The sequence below is a fragment of the Eulemur rufifrons genome, chromosome 3, assembly GCF_041146395.1.
Source record: "Eulemur rufifrons isolate Redbay chromosome 3, OSU_ERuf_1, whole genome shotgun sequence".
Taxonomy (NCBI): Eukaryota; Metazoa; Chordata; class Mammalia; order Primates; family Lemuridae; genus Eulemur; species Eulemur rufifrons.
This window is the reverse complement of record NC_090985.1, coordinates 2033429-2052051: the sequence shown is the minus strand read 5'-3', so window position 1 is coordinate 2052051 and position 18623 is coordinate 2033429. Positions and strand designations below refer to the sequence as shown.

Sequence of the window (18623 nt, the reverse complement as noted above, 5' to 3'; positions counted from 1 at the left end):
CATCGTACAGTGGCTCACACCTGTAATCCCGGCATTTGGGAGGCCGAGCTGGAAGGATCCCTTGAGGCCAGGAGTTTGAGACCAGCCTTGGCAATAGCAAGGCCTAGTATCTACAAAAATTTTTTAAATTGCCGGGTCCAGTGGTGTGTGCCTGTAGCCCTAGCTGCTCAGGAGGCTGAAGCAGGAGGATAGCTTCTGCCTGGGAGTTAGAGGCTGCAGTGAGCTGTGATCATGCCGCTGTATTCCAGCATGAGCAACAGAGCGAGACTCTGTCTCACCAAAAAAAAAAAAAAAAAAAAGTAAGAAACATGTAAGATAAAGTGACAAAGCCTAGCATCTAATCAAAGTTCCAGAAAGAGGGAACAGAAATCATGAGGAAGAAGCACACTTCATGTGACAGCGTCTGAGAATTTTTTAGTCCTTATGAAAGACATCAATTCATAAAACCCAACGAATCCCATATAAGATAAATTTTAAAAAATGCAGACCTCGGCAGTTCTTAGTGAAACTGCAGAACACCAAACATACAGAAGATCTTAAGAACAGCAGCCAGAGAAAAACGATAGACTATTTTCAAAAGCACAACAATGAAACTTAAAGGTGACTTCTCAACAGCAACTGTATCTGTCAAACAGTGTAATAAATAATTCAATGTAACCATCAACACAGAATTGTGCATCAGTTAACTATCTCTAAAGAATGGCTACAGTAAAAGCCTTTTCATTCAGGGTGGAAAAGACCCCGAGGGAGTTTGCCACCAACATTCAGTCACTAAAAGAAATTTCAAGAATGTTTTTAGGAAGAAGACACATGACCCCAGTTGAAGGCCTGTGAGGCAATGGAGAGTGATCAAAGAGTTAATATTTACATTCAGATAAATCTAAGCAATAAGTGACTATCTGAAATAATAATAATAATACTTTGTGGTTTTTAAATAAAAATAAAGCTAATTTACCTGCTAACAATAGGATATGAGCCAGGAAAGGGTACTATCGGAGTGAAAATATTCAATACTTTTTCTATTGCTCAGGAGGAGAGTAAAAGTATGAAATAATAAATTTCATACTTTGAAAACCTGAATGTGCCTGTCAAACTTTCTGAGGTAGCCATAAAATAAGAGAAATGGAGTTATAAACAGAATCGATAGAGGAGGAGAAAGGGAATAAGAAGATATAATCAATAAAAAAACACAAAGAGAAAAAATAAGAGTAGAATAAATATTAAAAATAAAATAATTTTACACATGTGGGTGTAGGTGAATAATTTAAAAGAATCTAAATGATCCATCTAAGAGGCAAAGATTATCGGGATGGATTTACTATGTAAGTCCGACCATAAACCGTGTAAGAAGTATACATCTAAAATTTAAGAATACAAAAAGTTCAAAAAGTAAAATGCATATGTATATATATGTAGTTAAAAACAAAAGAATAAAAACTAGATAGAAGATGGGTAGATGATAGATATAAATACATCAGACAAATGTTGATTAAAATAAAGCTGGTGCCACTTTATAGACAAACTATATCTAAACAAAAAGAATTAATAGAGATACAGTCACCATACAACTATAACTGCTTTAAATCATAAGGAAGATATAAAGTTTTTAAATTTGTTTGCGGCATATAACATAGCCTCATAATGCTGACATAAGTAAAAGAAAAATTTAGCATGAGTTTTTTTTCTTTTTTAAGACATGGGGTCTTGCTCTGTCCCCGAGGCTGGAGTGCAGTGGTGCAGTCCTAGCTCACTGTAAACTTGAACTCCTGGGCTCAAGTGATCCTCCCGCCTCAGCCTCTCAAATAGCTAGGACTGCAAACATGTACCACCACCGTGCCTGCTAATTTTTTAATATTTTGTAGAGTGGGAGTCTCACTATGTTGCCCAAGCTGGACTTGAACTCCTAGCCTCAAGCAATCCTCCTGCCTCAGCCTCCCAAGGTGTGGAGATTGCAGCTATAAGCTACTGCACCCAGCTAGCATGAGATTTTTAACTGACTCCTTAAGAAACTGATAGATTGAGAAGACAAAAATCAGAAAGGATAATAGGAGAACACAAAGTCTCTTCAAACATAAACAAAACCTTACAGAAATAACCGTATACTTACTAGGTAAGTAAGTAATTCTCAATGATTTCATAGAACTGGAATGACACACTCCATGCTTGCTGACAACAACACAATTAATTATAAGGCACTTAAAATATTAACCAGGAAAACTAGGTATGCCACTATAGTTCACACCATGAAGGAGACCACAGGGCTGGGGAAGAAAAAGGATTTCAAGGACCTCCATCCTCCCTCACAAAGAGAGACAGGGAATCTGTCCCCACACACAGCTCACCACAGCTACAGCCTACACACAACTAGCAGCTGAGAAAACCACCACACTAAGGGTATCTATAAACAAGGCATCTGACCAGAACCTAGATTGCCAACAAAGCACCCAGAAGCAAAGCCAAAGGCTCTTACCCAACATATGCTACAGACACTCCTTCAGAAGTGGGGGGGGGGGGCAGCCCCCATCTAAACAAAAGAAAATCCAAAAATAAGTAGTGACAGCTGCCCGAGATGAGAAGGAATCAGCAAAAGAACTCTGGAAATATGAAAAATCAGAGTGAAATGACACCCCAAAAGGACCACCAGCTCTCTAGCAATGGATACCAACCAAAATGAAAATATTGAAATGACAGATCAAGAATTCCAAATATGGATTGTAAGTAAGTTCAATGAAATACAAGAGAAAATGGAAAACCAACTCAAAGAAACCAGAAAAACAATTCAGGGAATGGGCCGGGCGCGGTGGCTCACGCCTGTAATCCTAGCACTCTGGGATTACAAAAGAATACAAAAGAATACAAAAAGTTCAAAAAGTAAAATGCATATGTATATATATGTAGTTAAAAACAAAAGAATAAAAACTAGATAGAAGATGGGTAGATGATAGATATAAATACATCAGACAAATGTTGATTAAAATAAAGCTGGTGCCACTTTATAGACAAACTATATCTAAACAAAAAGAATTAATAGAGATACAGTCACCATACAACTATAACTGCTTTAAATCATAAGGAAGATATAAAGTTTCTAAATTTAGTTTCTAAAGTTTCTAAATCCACCGCCGAGGCGGGTGGATTGCTCGAGGTCAGGAGTTCGAGACCAGCCTGAGCAAGAGCGAGACCCCGTCTCTACTAAAAATAGAAAGAAATTATATGGACAACTAAAAATCTATATAGAAAAAATTAGCCGGGCATAGTGGCGCATGCCTGTAGTCCCAGCTACTCGGGAGGCTGAGGCAGGAGGATCGCTTAAGCCGAGGAGTCTGAGGTTGCTGTGAGCTAAGCTGACGCCACGGCACTCACTCTAGCCTGGGCAACAAAGTGAGACTCTGTCTCAACAAAAAAAAAAAAAATTCAGGGAATGAATGAAAAATTCGCTTAAGAGATCTACATATTTAAAAAAAAAAACACAAATAGAACTGCTGGAAATGAAAATTTCATTTAAGGAAATACAAACCACAGTGGAAAGTTTTAAGAATAGACTAGACCAGGCAGGAGAAATAAGCTCAGAGCTTGAAGACAACTCTTTTGAATGCCAGTCGGTCAAAACTAAAGAACAGAGAATGAAGATGAATGAACAAAGCCTACAAGAAATATGTGATTATGTAAAATGGTGAAATACAGGAATCATAGGCATCCCTGAGGGTGAAGAAGAAAATGCACAAGGGCTGGAAAACCTATTTGAGGGTATAATTGAGGAAAACTGCCTGATCTTGCTATAGATTCAGACATCCAGGTATAAGTTCAATGAACTACTACAAAACGATATCACATGAATGAATTTCTGCAACATAATACTGAGTAATAGAAACAAGTTTACTGAAGAGGAATCGCAGTGCCTTTGCATTTATATCATGTTCAAAAATAAGCATTCCTGAGACTTTCAATTCCAGGACAAGATGGCACAGACTCACTTTCCTTCTCTCTGCTAAATGCAACTAAATACCCTGAAAATGGTTCACCAGAAGGCTGCTTTCAGCCACATCCTTCTTTATGGAAGAGAAAAAAACAACAACAAAAAGGCTTCTGAAAGAATTGTCTAGGGACCTCAGGATCTGAGGAACAACAACGTGGGGAGCTCCCTGGGTTTTCTTCCTACCACGCACCCAGGACTAGGGGCTGCAGAGGCCTGCAACCCAGGACTGCCGACAGGCAAAGACAACGGAAAACGAGCCGCAGCCTCTGCACCACAACCTGGGAACCAGCGTGTGCTCTCACACGCCTGCCTCGGCGGCAGCCCCACACTGACCCAGCCTCGCTCCACCACCAGGGCTCCAGCAGGTGGGCCAGTCCGCCTGCAGAGGTGGCATCAGCCAAGTGCTTCATTTTCCTGTCCTCCACTGAGTGGCAAAGAGACCCAGGCCCTGCAGCTTCTGCCCACTGCCCACTCTGAGCAGCAGATGCTCATCCAGGGGTACCAGGCAGCCCAGGAGAGGTCTCCACCGCGGGAGACTTAACTGCAGGGACTGAGCGAGAACGTGGGCAGAGAATGAAGCAGACCGGAACAGTGTTGCAAGGACCCTGGAAACCAAAATGTCATCATGAAAAATGTCCGTAAGAGGGGCCAGAGCCACATGCTAAACCTAAACAGAGGGCTGCCTCCGCAAACAGAAGATTTCAATCAGATTAAGAATCTCCTCACGTAATAATCAAAATGTCCAAGATACAACTGAAAATCACTTTCCACGTCAAGAACTTGGAATCTACAATTCAAATGATAAAAGACAAGCAACTGTTGCAATACTGAGACAAATCAGATATTGGAATTATTTGGCAAGTATTTTAGAGCAGCCCTCATAAAAATGCTTCAACAATGATTTACAAATTCTCTTGAAACAAATGAAAAATTAGAAAACATTAACAAAGAAATAGAAGTTTTTGAAAAGAAAGAAATAGAAGTTATAGACCTGAATATAATAAACCCAAAGAAATCAACACCCACATAAATCATAATTAACTTCTGAAAGCTAATGACAAAGAAAAAACTTCTTAAAACAACACCCTTGCCAAAGACATGTGATCTATAAAGAAACACTAATCCAAATAACAGCAGATTTCACATCTAAAAACACGAATGTCAGAAGGAAGGGCACATTTTTCAAGTGCAGAAAAATTCATGTCACCCATAAATCCTGTATCTGTTGAAACTGCCCTTGAGGAATAAAGAGAAAATGAAGATATTTTCAGATGAATAAAAACTTAGAAAATGTATTGCTAGCAGATCTACCCTTAAAGAATGATTAACGGAAACTCTCCCAATAGAATAGGATAAAATGTCTGGAATCTTTGGAAAGGAAAGAAGAACAGCAGAATGGGTAAAAATAAAAGTAAGCATAATAGTATAATATTTTCCCCTGTGAGTTTCTCTAATAATATTCTATGGTTGCATCAAAAGTGATAATGGCACCTACTGTGCTGCTCAGTGGATACAGAGGAAATAATTTAAGATGACATTATTTAAGAAATTAGGAGGGTAAAGGGACCTAAATATAAATAAGATTTCTACACTTTACTCAAAGTTGTAAAATGTCAGTACCAATAGGCTGTGTGACAAGTTGTGTGTATTTATAGTACTATATACAACAACCACTATGAAAACTATAAAAAGCGATAGACTCAAAAGCATTATAAATAAATCAAAGTGGAACTCTAAAAAATGTTCAGGTACAGGAGAACAAGAGAAAAGAAATGGAGGAATATCAAATAGAGGGAACAAGGACAGACTGAAGCCCTAACATATCAATTATCATTTTAAATGTAAATGGTCTAAATATACCAATTAAAATACAGAGATTGGCAGAGTAGATAAAAATGTAAAATGACCCAACTATATGGGTCATTTGAGTTTCAGAAACTCAAGAAACTCAGAAGTTCAAGAAACTCACATGAAACAATGACATAAGTAGATTGAAAGTGAACAGATTTAAAAAAGCTATTATGTTAATAGTAAATAACAAACTATGATACATCCATGTGATGGCTGGACTGTCTCTCAGCCTTAAACACTTTTGCAGACATCCTTCTAAACTGGCGGTAGAAGTACTAATTAATACAGCAAATTCTTTCTACCTGCAGCTAGTTCCCATTCTCAGGCAGAAATGTGTCATTTTCTGATTGTCGTTTCAAGTCGGAAAGGTGGAAACCAAGGGTGCAGGGCAAGGGGAGCATCAGGAACAGCCCTGTGGCAGATGTTCCACTGACGCTGAGCCCACGAGGATGGCTAACATTGGGGCTCATAAAGAGGGAGTGAGGAAGGTCTGCAGGCGAAGGCAGCAAGCAGGGAAAGGTCTGGAGGTGGCAGCGGTGGGCTGTGCGGGAAGAACCGGGAGAACCCGTGCAAGTGGGTTGCAATGTGCAGTGAAGGGCCACGTTGGGAAACAGATTAGAGAGGGAGACGGTTTGCTCGTTCCTCCCAATCCCCTTTGTTCTCCTCCTTCCCACGAAACTCCTCTTCGCTAACCAAATGATGTCCGGCCAGAAGCAATGAGATTCAGAAGACCAACTTGTTTTCTAGCTTCCAGGAACATGGCTCCGAACGTCTCCAGCAATGGAAACAGCAATGAGAAGGCGTGTGGCGTCAAGGACACAGTCAGCAAATGAACGTTAATCACACCTGTGGGCCGTCCCTCCCCACTTCCGGCACACGCACCACCCTTGCCTCCCTCCACACCCTCCCTCGCACAAGGGGGTGCAGCCGGCTCCGTGGGAGTCCTGGGGCCCGGCCCTTGCGGCCCAGTGACTGCTCTCAGCGTCCCAAGCTGCTCCTCTGTGGCGGGAAGAGGCGGGCGGCCAGGGGATCGGGTTTCCCACTCGCCAGGGAAGCCGGGGCCTCCAAGCCACAGGCCGCGCGGCTCAGAGGCAGCACAGTACGGGAACGTGTCCGCTCCAGGGAGAGCAGGCCAGAGAGTCAGACAGTGGATCTGACTTCATCACAGCCTGAGTCACGCTACGTGATGGTGACTTTGCCTAACAAATATTTTGAATTTTTAAAGAAAAGAAGGATTTTCCACGCTATGGAGGCCATTCTCATGCGGGTGGAAGCCATCGTATATCCTTTTAGGAGGGCAGCTCTGGAGGGGGGATCTCCCACATGTTGGGTCTCATCTGCCACTGTCCTCTCCCCAGATGCTGTACCCCACGACCCCAGGTCCCAGCCGGTGGGAGTGCCCAAAGCAACGCCCAGTGGAAAGCCACGTGCTGGCTCAGAATGCAAGTGCAAGTCTGAGCCTTGTCAGTGGACTTTCTGCCTTAAGGGTGGTCTCATTACACCCACTTATGCAACCACTCTTTCCGCAAATATTTATAGCACCGCTACTATGTGCCAGTTCCCAGTCTCACCACATCTGTGTCCCACAGCGACATAACAAGAGGACCAGCTCCAGGGTGAGTAAACGTAGGGCTTCAGGTCTTTGTGGTGACCTGCTAATTTTCAGCTGGAGAGAAACAGAGACAAATGTAGGTGGGGGCATCAGATTCCACCAGGAGAGCTTGCGCCCCCAACTCCCTCCCTCCCCGGGTCTACACCAGCAGGAAGGATCACAGCGCTGGTGTGCACAGCTCGAGGCTGAAGGGGGGTCAGGGTGACCGTGTGCTAGGCATGGGGACAGTGACTAGAGGATTGCAGGTGTCCACAGGTGTGCATGAGGCCCTCTGTGGTGAGGAGCAGGGGCAGTGCTGGCTTGGTGAGGGAAAGGGGCCATGGCCGGGCTGGTGCCCAGGAGCTGGACAGTGACTCTCCCTGCGCCACCGTCCAGCGTGGGACTCTGCGGAGTCCAAGAACTCAGTTGAACTTGGCCGTCCAAGTTCTTAGGAAGGTGTATATGTCAAGGTACGAGGGTAGAACATGTATTTCTAACGTATTTCTGCCTCTATTTCTAACTTTTTAGATATTTGACCTGTGGATCTCACTTGGACTTTAGCCCCGGGTCCCCCCATGCGAGGGGCAGGCCTGCGGCAGGCAGAAGGGACGTGACCTCAGCCAGAAACGCAAAGGCAGGCAGGAGGGAAGAACAGCAGAAAGGGGAGGCGTGCGAATTACTATAATGGTATGTCCTGGAGTTTTAAATATATGCAGAATTAAAATGCATGACAAGAATATAAAAAAAAATGGGAAGGTGTAAGTGAAATTGTGTGTTCTAAGGTCTTAGCCTTGTCTGGGAACTGGTGAAAACTACTAATTTTTATGAGACTAATATTAAGAATGCATGTTGGACATTTTAATGACTAAAGTAATAGTGAAAAATTATACCTAACAAGCTAATCAAAGATGAAATGGAGTAGGAAAAAATCTGTTAATCCAGATCCTTGACTCACGAAAGAGACGACACCGCAGTGCAGCGGGGCCAGGACGGGCTTTTCAAACACTGGTGCTGAGTCGACCAGTCCACTGGCCATCCACATAGGAGAAAAGTTAGCCCCTGACTCACAACATACACAAAAATTGATTTCATACGAATCAAAAATCCTAATGGGAAAGATAACAAGTATGATGGTTGTAGTTTTTTGTAGATGCTATTTTTTTTTTTAGAGAAAACCTTCTAGAAGAAACATGAAAAAATATCTTTATGACGTTGGGATAGACAATGGTTTCTTTAAAAAGGATCCTTTGTAAATCCGGGGCCAGGCTTGGCTTGGGGGGTGCAGGAGTGTCCCCCTCTGGCTCCTGCCACCTTGCCATCTCCCCGGCCTCCACTGTCCCCTCTGCATTCTGGCCTCCCTCTCCCGCCGCACAGCCCTGCTGACTCTCCAGGGAAGCGCTACCTCGTCCCGCGTCCCTGTGTCCTGACCTTCCGGAGGGGTGGGCAGGAGGGACCGCACCGTGACCCAAGCTCATTTGCTGTTTCTGAGATTGCCTAGATTCTCTAGCAATTTAGCCGGAAGCCTCTAGGGAGTTCCGCAATGACGGGCATAAATCCCATTATCACCGCACGTTCCAAGGAAATGAAAGGTAAACTAGAAATCTGTTTATAAGATATTAACTCCCCTCCCACCCACCCTCTGCAGAGACCTTTCCTTAAAGAAGGTGAACAAGCAAAGCCATTCAGGTTGGGGGAGGGCACAAGGGACAGGATGGATTATGCATACACCTGTCCCCTGCTGTAGACCACAAGTTCCCTGGGGCTATGGTGTCAAATTTGTTTGTCCCCAGATGACAGCTCCTAACAGGTGCTTGCTGATGTTTGAAGAAACAGAAGGAATGAGGAAGAAAGAGAGGAAAGGGGGAAGAGGCAGCTTGGGTGAGCCTCAGTTCCATCCGACTGGGCTTCCTTCCCGTTGGCCTCAACATCCTACTTACGGGGCATTTAAAAATACTCCTCCCAGTGGAAAAAGACAGTGCGGCTGGAGTAGCCTCTGAGTCCCTGTTTCCTCCTCTCAAAGTTCTAGGTCTGACAAATTGAATTTGTCTTTGCTTTTTAGTTTAGGAAGCCTGGCTTTTAACAGTCTTCCATTTAGATCCACTGTCATCCACCCCCAGGGTCCAGGAGCCCCGGAACAAGAGCCCGGTCTCCGAGAGGCACAGTGCACGATCCGGTTCTGCGCCTCGTGCCGGCTCCGCACACCCTGGGGCAGAAATGTGCTCAGTCCTGGCTGTGCCAAATACAACCTATCTATAATAATTAGGCTTTTTTTTTAAGCTGACTGTTTATATAACTTCCTCTTCTTTAATTTTCATATTAGGCGTTTCTAGAGGAGAGGCTGATGTCACAGGGCCTCATTCCAGATGTTGTTTTGAAATCGGCGTAACCATGGCACTGCTGGAGGCTGAGAAGGCTGTCTGGGCCAACTGAGTCACGCCTGGGTGCAGGGCCGCTCTGGCGTAGGGAGGCCGGCGGGGGCGGGGAGGTGGCCCAGGGCAGGGACCGGAGTGTCCCTGTGGGAATGGAGAAGTGGGTGTGTGTGTGTTTTTGAGGACTCGGAGGCGCCTCCGGCAAGGGCTGTGGGGACCAGCTGTCACTTCTGACCTTTCTGACGGGACAGCTCAGACAACCAAAACCCTCACTTGCTAGAACTCACTCACGGATCTTTAAGGGTCACCTGTGCTCCTTGAAAAGGAACAAAAAGATCTTGGGTTCTGAGCTAGAAAATACCCCCGTCTGCCGTCCCAGTTCACCCTTCCTCAAACCCGACTCACTGCGCTTGCCACCCCTCCCTCCGCCCCCACGGTCTCCCCAGCCCCGCGCCCTGGCACGTGCCGCCGCCTGTTCCCACCTCTGCCCACCGCCCACTTCTTTCCTGGAACATCCCGCTTCCAGCAGCCACCTCCCACCCCTCGGCACACCGCGACGACCCTGACAAACCCGTGTCCCACCCTGAGCGCATCGGAAATAAGAACGATCCGGTTTGTCCCGGTCTCCACCGTGAGCTTCCGAGCATCATCCAAGTTCCAACTCTTGACGCCGTCTGACACACGGTGGGGACGCTGTGGGTGTTGCTGTTGTCACTAACCACTTAAAGACCCGGAATCGGTGTCCCTCCACTCAAGTAGAAATCACGATGATAGTATCATCAGGCAATTGCCATGTGCATTGCTCTGTTTTTGGTGGATTTTCTCATAGAAACACCTATAACTTTATCCTCGTGAAACCCGTAAGAGGTACACACATGATGAACGCTCTCCATTTCACAGGCGAGAAAACAGAGGCCCAGGGAGGTAAAGTGAATTGTCCACCGTCACACAGCTCGTAGGTGAGGAAGTCAGACCCTCCCACAGTCAGATGAACGAGCCCACAGCCCAACTACTGCACCCCCAGAAATAACAGTGCTGCTATTATTTTCCTAGTATATGATATCAAATTATATATTATTATAATACCTTCCTCATAGGGTTTTGGGGGCAAACAGATAAGAACAGCGAAAACATTTTTTAAGCCAAGGTAGGGTTGCACGTGTGAATCGCAAAGAGATAAGGTGAAGTATGTCCATACCCCTCCCAGACCCCCCCACCCCCCCGTACTCGGGCAGGGACGGACATGCTCCAGACACGCCTGTGCCCGCTGGCCCCACGTGAACACCCCAGCTTCCTCCCCTCCATCTCTTTGCTTGTGCACCTCCCTCCGTCCGGAACTCTCTCCCACCCGCCCCTGCTTAGTACAATCCTGTGCCCTGAGGGGACGACTCACCTTTTTCCTGCTCGTTCCTCCATCCCCTACCTCTTCCTGTATCAGGACACGGCGGTACCTTCCTTCCCCCCAAGCCTGGCAGGTGAAGTCGCCCCCTCTCACGCTCTGCATCCCTTCAGCAGCAAACCTGCCGGCTCTGCCTAGGAAATGATGCCCTGCCCCGGCCACTCTCAGCCCTCTGCCGCCGCCACCCCAGTCCAAGCTGCGTCTCGTCTGGCCAGGTTATTGCCATATCCCCCCACTGGTGCCCACAAGTCGTTCTCCACTCGGCGGTCAGAGTGCTCCTTCTAGAACGCAGGCCGATCACGTCGCTCTCCTGCTCACAATCCTCCATGGCTTCCCATCCTGCTTAGAATAAAATTCCAAGACCTTGCCTCGGTCTTGCTCCGGCCCCTGGCTACCGCCTCGGCTTTGTCTCCCGCTGCCTCCCCGTCCTCGCTTCCCTGGTGCGCTGGTCTCCTTGCTGCCCCCAAGCACACTCTTTTTTTCACGTCTTGGCATGTGCTGTTCCCTCTGCCTGGAACGCCTTTCCCCCGCTGGTCACATGACTCATTGCCCCACTCATTCTGGTCTCTGCTCAAACGTCAGGTCTTTAGAGAAGCCTTCATGATCACCTTTGCAAAAAGGGCGGTAACCCCATCCCTCTCCCTCCCCCAGTCCTGCTTAACATTCCTCATAGCCCTTTGCTATTTAACACTGTATCACACATCGAGCTGTTCACACCCGTATCCCCCAACCAGAACACCGGGTGTGTGAGGGCAGGGGCAGAGTCGGTCTGCTCACTCCCCACGCCTGGCACAGATGGTGCTTCTCGGGCGGAAGGAAGGAGGGAAGGATGGAAGGAAGGAAGGAGGGAAGGATGGAAGGAAGGAAGGAGGGAAGGGATGATACCACATCAGATAGGGGTTCCCTTCCTCCTTTCAGCCTCCTACAGCCCCCTACACCCCTCTTGGAGTATATTTTTTACTCTAAGTAAGTTCTTTGAGGGCAGGGACTGGATCCCCACCGTGCCTGGCACATAATAGGTGCTCAGGAAATGCCTGTGCAGTTAAATAGAAGCATGTGAATAATCCGTTCTAGGAGAAAATTATCTGCTGGAGTCATGAAATAATTTTTGAATTTCATTTGTCTGAGCCGTAATCCAGATCAATTCATATTGTCATTAATAGAGTTGGCTCTCGGTTGGTGGGCGTATATTTCTCACATTACTCCCGGCCCACTGGGAGCCTGGCCGGCCTGCCCCACACCCATCAGGCGGCTGGCTTCTCCTTCCATCCTCTCAGGTGAGCTCAGGACGTATCAATACAAGTCACATCATGGGTGACAGAGCCGCCTGGCCTGGGTGGGCCCTCAGGAACGCTGTTTGTGTCTGGAGATTACTGGGGCTCCCAACAGGGGCCCCGCCCACTAACACGTTACACCAAGTCACATGACGCTGTTTATTATGTAAGCGTTAAGTGGCGATTTTCCTGCTGAAAGAGGCGCGTTGCGCAGAGGTGCGAGACCCCTTCCAAAGGTACTGAAGCGCCTTCCCCGTTCGCGGCTCGCGGCTGGGCAGTGGGCAGGGGAGCAAAGCCTCAAGGCTGGGCCGTCACCGAGTGAGCAGGACTGACCCCAAGGTTCAGCGCCACTGACTCTGGACAGGGGACGGTGAGAGAGCAAAACCCTTTCGTCAGCCCGGGTTTCATGACTCCTGCAACCTCCGCTCACTATGAAGACAAAAGAATGAAATACGCTGTAACAGAGAGAAAACCTTCCGAATTTCCGCAGGTCCGCAAACACTACTCAGTCGCCCTCCCCACGTGTGGCTCCACCTGCCGCCTTCAGCGCCCACACCTGTGGCGGCCCTGGCCGAGGACGCCCGGATACGCTCGCAGGGAGCGCTCGGGCCCAACCCCGCACGCGGCGCTCCTGGCCCCGCCAACCCCGCACACGGCGCCCCTGGCCCCGCCAACCCCGCACGCGGCGCCCCTGGCCCTGCCAACCCCGCACGCGGCGCCCCCGGCCCTGCAAGTCTGCGAGACGGCGTCACTCGACCTGCCTGGGCTTCGCCCCACGGCGCCTGGCTGGAGACGAGAACTTCCCCGTACGCTGACTACTGCTTCTGGCATTTTCCATCAGGGATCGCGGTTCAGTTTACCTTAGACCGACACAGCGTCTCCCCGAGTCTCCCAAGCACTAGTGTCAGTCGAGCCTGCTTCGCCACCGCGCTCGCCATCACGGTTCCAGCGGGCCCTGCTCCGCTGCTCCCTTGCTCTTGCTCAGAATGACAGCCCTGTGGCTCAGAATGACAGCCCTGTGGCTCAGAATGACAGCCCTGTGACTAAACGGTTCGGACGCGAATTCACAGCACCAGCCACGAACCGAACCGCGGGCGCCCCCAGCCCGCCCCGGGCGTACCTTCGCGAAGAACAGCCGCCTGCCCGGCTTGCCTCGGTCGCTCCCAGCCGCCTGCACCCGAGCGGCCTCGGCCGCCAGCGCGAGGTCGGGGATGCCTCCGGGCCCGGCCTCCGACGTGTCCGCCAGCTGCACGGGCGAGTGGGACAGTCCCTCCTTGCCCTGGGCCAGGCAGGTCTCAAAGGGGTCAGGGCATTTCTCGTCGGGGCTGGAGCCGTCGTCGCTGGTCTTGGCGTGACAGAGGATCAGGGACCGAGAGATGGACCGGAACTTCGCGGACCTTCTGCTCTTCCCAGAGCGGCTGCGCGGCTCCATCCGCAGCGAGGAAGTGAAGCTGCCCTTCCTCCTGTCCGGATCCCGGGCCCGTGGCTGGCGGGTGGCGACGGGAGCGGGCTTAGCTGCCACTTCATGAGCCCCTGGAAGAAAGAGGAAACGGGAGAAGCCAAGTGACTCGCTGCGGACAGCGGAGCTGGACGTGAGTCCCGGACCAGGCCTCGGTGCCCGGCGCCCGGGAAGCAGGACGGACGGACAGACCGTCTTTCGGGGTCACAGCCCCTCCAGTTTGCCAACCAAGTGGGGCTCGGTGACCCAAGCGGGCGACACGCAGCCCGTTCCCAGGCTCATGCAGACCCAGTCCCAGAGCTTCACCCGTCCACACTCTCATTCTGCAGACAGGGAACCCCAAGTGCAGCCGGGGAGAGACAAACCCGAGGTGCTGGCGGAAGAGCCAGTCATCGGGCACAGGAGGGAGGTTAAGGGTCAGAGAGACCAGTGCTCGGTGAGCTCTTTGAACTTGGAGGCCACTCTTCCAACCAAAGTTTGCAGGGAACTCCAGCCCGTAGAGCAGACCAGAGGGGAAAAGGAGACTAAGCTCTCCTGCCTCGCCCCCTTGTACCCTCCTTGGCAACTCCTGTAGCATCTCCAGAGAAACGCCAGCACCATGGCGCTCAGTCCGAAGACCACTGATGTCTACGTCTCCGTTCGTAGGTGAAGAGCCCAGGACTAGGAAGGTTGGGGGTCTTGCTAACACCAACCTGCCAGAGTTGATGTGGACATAGAAGGTGAACTTGGCCAGTGCCCACCAAAGGGCTGAGCTTGTAGCAGGCTCTTGGCAAACGTGTGCCCTTCCCGCAGCCCGAGGTCACCCCTGGCCAGAATCATAGCCCGTCCTAGAGGCTCCTGCTCTGCAGCCTGTCCTCACTGGATCCAACTCTCGCAGCCTGGGGGCCAAGCGCTGGCCCCCGATCAGGCCACCAGCATCACCGTCAGCCCAGCTCGGCTGTACCAGGAAGCGCCTCCCACGATTCCGTTTCCATGAGGCAGGTGGCGAAGGGGCCCTGGCGCTGCATCCAAAGAAGCTCTGACTCAGGCCCAAGCCACAGAACGAGGCCTGTTGCCAGAACAACAAATTCTGGGACGCCCTTGGCCCGTTGGTACTGCTGTTCGCGCACATCCAACATTGAGTAAGGAAAAGCAGAGACCTTCCAAAATTTTATTGCATTGAAACTCTTCCACATATCCTTCCAAAAAAGAATGTCTGCTTAAAAGAACATTATTTTTTAAAACTGAACTTGCTCAAATTTATCATTTTCTGTATTAGCCCTTTAATTTTATCAATGTATTCACCATCTACAGCAACAAACAGCAATGAACTAAAATGAATCAACCTCTGAAAGACTACCATATATATATAGATATAGATATAGATATATATCAGGCTCTATGCTTGATGCTTAGTATAAATTAACGCATTATTCATCCATTTCCTCAGGCATCCTCATGCAGCATCCCAAAGTTCTATATTCTCTGTCCTTCCACCTCAAATGATAGTAAAACCCCAACCACAGATGCATCAAACCCTCTGCAGAGTTCCACACTTGAATGCAGGTCTCTGAGCCCTGAAGGAGACACTCTCGCTCCTGAACAGATTGGTGCCATGAAACATTTGTGGCCACCAACTGGGTCTCCAGCTCTAGCCAAGATAGAGATACTGTTACATAACTAGCTTGATCACACATTCTTAACAATGTCTATTTCAAAATTTAACTGTGGTGTGCCAGGCATTTTTCTAATTGCTTTACCATTTGGTTCTCCTAAACTCTAATGTCGGCTCCAAAATAACACCCTTGTTTTACAGAAGGGATGTGTGAGGCACAGAGAGGTTGAGTGACTTTCTCAAGATCACACAACTAGGATTCAGTGAAAGCAATCAAACCATGCAGTCTGACTCTAGAGCCTGCACCCTTTAGCCTGGCTCTACACTGCCAGTGATTATCGCCTCTCACCTTGAACCTCGATCTCTTCCTGTGTTCTAGATCTTTATCCTCAGCACGTAAAAACACTCAACCTTTTCTGTATTCCAGAAACCATGCGTTGACTCCGTGTCCTCCCCTTGTCACCTGCCTTTCTTCTATCCCTTTCACACCTTCGAGAGCAAATGTCCTACACTCTGCACCTCTGTTCATGCTGACCTCCTCTGTGAGCCTCAGCCGGAGTCCACTTCCTTTCCCCCAAACCACGGAAACCCTGTTTTATCAGCTCTGCCTTTTACGTGCCCCAAAGTCCAGAGGGTATGGTCTGCTTGGTTAAAACCTGCTTTGTTTGGAGAGGATTTGTTAACCAAGATATCAATGCTTAAATCTACTGGCTGAAGAATACATAGAGTTCAAGCTTTTAGAGTAGGTGTTTTTTTCTCATTATTATCTTTTCTTCAGGACGTCACCTTTCAAATATGATCTGTGACAGCTCTCGCTCTGCCACCATGCCCCAACATGGGAGTGTCTTTGCATCCTGCCAACTGAACTCCCCAGAACTAGTGACTCTCAACACCAGCATCACGACAAATATTAATGTATCCAAACCTCTTCCCATTTTGATCATGATTTCCTGTAGTTCACTTGGGATGGACTCATGGGGCAGGAAGTGTGTGTGTGTGCGTGTGTGTGTGTGTGTGTGCGTGTGTTGGTCACAGCTAACACTGGTCGATTAGGCATTTGAAAATTTTAAAGATCATCAGTATTATGTTAAAATCTTTCTGGGAATCAATATTGTGAAAATGACTATATTGTCCAAAGCAATCTGCAGATTCGATGTGATTCCTACCAATGTCCAAATAGAACCAAAAATACCAAGGTCATTTTTCACAGAATTACAAAAAAACAGGCCAGGCACAGAGGCTCACACCTACAATCCCAGCACTTTGGGAGGCCAAGGTGGGAAGATTACTCGAGACCAGGAGTTCAAGAGCAGCCTGGGTCATGGTGAGACCTTGACTCTACAAAAAAATTTAAAAGTTAGCTGGGCAGAGTGGTATGTACCTATAGTCCCATGTACTCAGGAGGCTGAGACAGCAGGGCTGCTTGAGCCCAGGAGTTTGAGATTGCAGTGAGCTCTGATGACACCACTGCACTCTAGCCTGGGCAGCAGGGTGAGAACCTGTCTCAAAACAAAAAGAAAAAACAATTATAAAATTCATATGGGAGCCCAAATAGCCAAAATAATCCTAAGCAAAAAGAACAAATCCAGAGGTATCACATTACCCAACTGTAAATTATACTACGAGGCTGTAGTAACCAAAACAGCATGGTAGTGACACAAAAGTAGACACATAGATCAATGGAACAGAATAGAGAACCCAGAAATAAAACCATCTGCCTACAACCAATTGATCTTCAACAAAGCAGACAATAATATACACTGGGGAAAAGGTACACTATTCAGTAAATGCTGCTGGGAAAATTGGATAGATGCAGAAGAATGAAACTGGATCCCTATCTCTCACCATATACAAAAATTAACTCAATATGGATTAAAGATTTAAATGTAAGACTGGAAACCATAAAAATCCTAGAAGAAAACCTAGGGAAAACTCTTCTGGTCATGGGCCTAGGCAAAGAATTTATGACTAAGACCCCAAAAGCAAATGCAACAAAAACAAAAACAGACTCATGGGACTTAATTAAACTAAACAGCTTCTGCACAGCAAAACAGTCAGTAGTCCACCTACAGAATGGGAGAAAATATTCTCAAACAATGTATCCAACAAAAGACTAATACCCAGAATCTGCTAGGAACTCAAACAACTCAGCAAGAAAAAAAAACAAACAACCCCATTAAAACGTGGGTAAATAACATGAACAGGGATTTTTCAAAAGAAAATATACAAATGACCAAAAAAACATATGAAAAAATGCTCAATATCACTAATCATCAGACAAATGCAAATTAAAGCCATAATGAGATACCATCTCACTCCAGCTAGAATGGCCATTAATAAAAAGTCAAAAAACAGGCCAGGTACGGTGGCTTACACCTGTAATCTGAGCACTTCAGAAGGCCAAGATAGGAGGATCACTAGAGGTCAGGAGTTCAAGACCAGCCTGGGCAAGATAATGAGACCCTTGTCTCTATGAAAACAAAAAAAGTAAAAATAAATAAATAGATGTTGCACAAATGCAGTGAAAAGGGAACACTGTTAGTGAGAATGTAAATTAGTATAACCTTTACGGTGATGAGTATGGAAATTTCTCAAAGAACTAAAAGTAGATCTACCATTCGATCCTGCAATCCCACTATCTACCCAAAGGGAAAGAAATCATCATATCAAAAACATACCTGCACTTCTATGTTTGTCACAGCACAATTCACAATAGCAAAGATAACGAATGAACCTAAGTGTCCATCAACTGATGAGTGGATAAATAAAATGGGAGTGTGTGTGCGTGTGTGTGCGCGTGTGTGTACACACATGCATACATACACATATACCATGGAGTACTACTCAGCCATAAGAAATAATGAAATAATGTCTTTTGTAGCAACTTGGATGGGACTGGAGGCCATTATCCTAAGTGAAGTAACTCAGGAACAGAAAAATAAAGGCCACATGTTCTCACTTATAAGTGGGAGCTAAACTCTGGCTATAGAAGTACAAACAGAGTGATACAACCAACAATGAAAACTGAAAATCAGGGAGGGTGAGAGGAGGTGAGGGATGGGAAATTACCTGTGAACTACAAGGTGCACTTTTTGGGTGACAGGTATAAA

At 47.3% G+C, this 18623-nt stretch overlaps 1 protein-coding gene across 2 annotated transcripts in view; it reads right to left on the bottom strand.

Annotated features, from left to right (window-relative positions):
- Positions 1–13987, bottom strand: part of IL16 (interleukin 16) — a 62533-nt gene extending 48546 nt beyond the window's left edge. For both annotated transcript variants that reach the window (XM_069466541.1, XM_069466542.1), the window contains exon 1: positions 13581–13987. In XM_069466541.1, the coding sequence (XP_069322642.1) occupies positions 13581–13892 (312 nt within the window). In that variant the 5' untranslated portion in view covers positions 13893–13987. The remainder of the gene's footprint in view (positions 1–13580) is intronic.
- Between the last annotated feature and the right edge of the window lie 4636 nt (positions 13988–18623).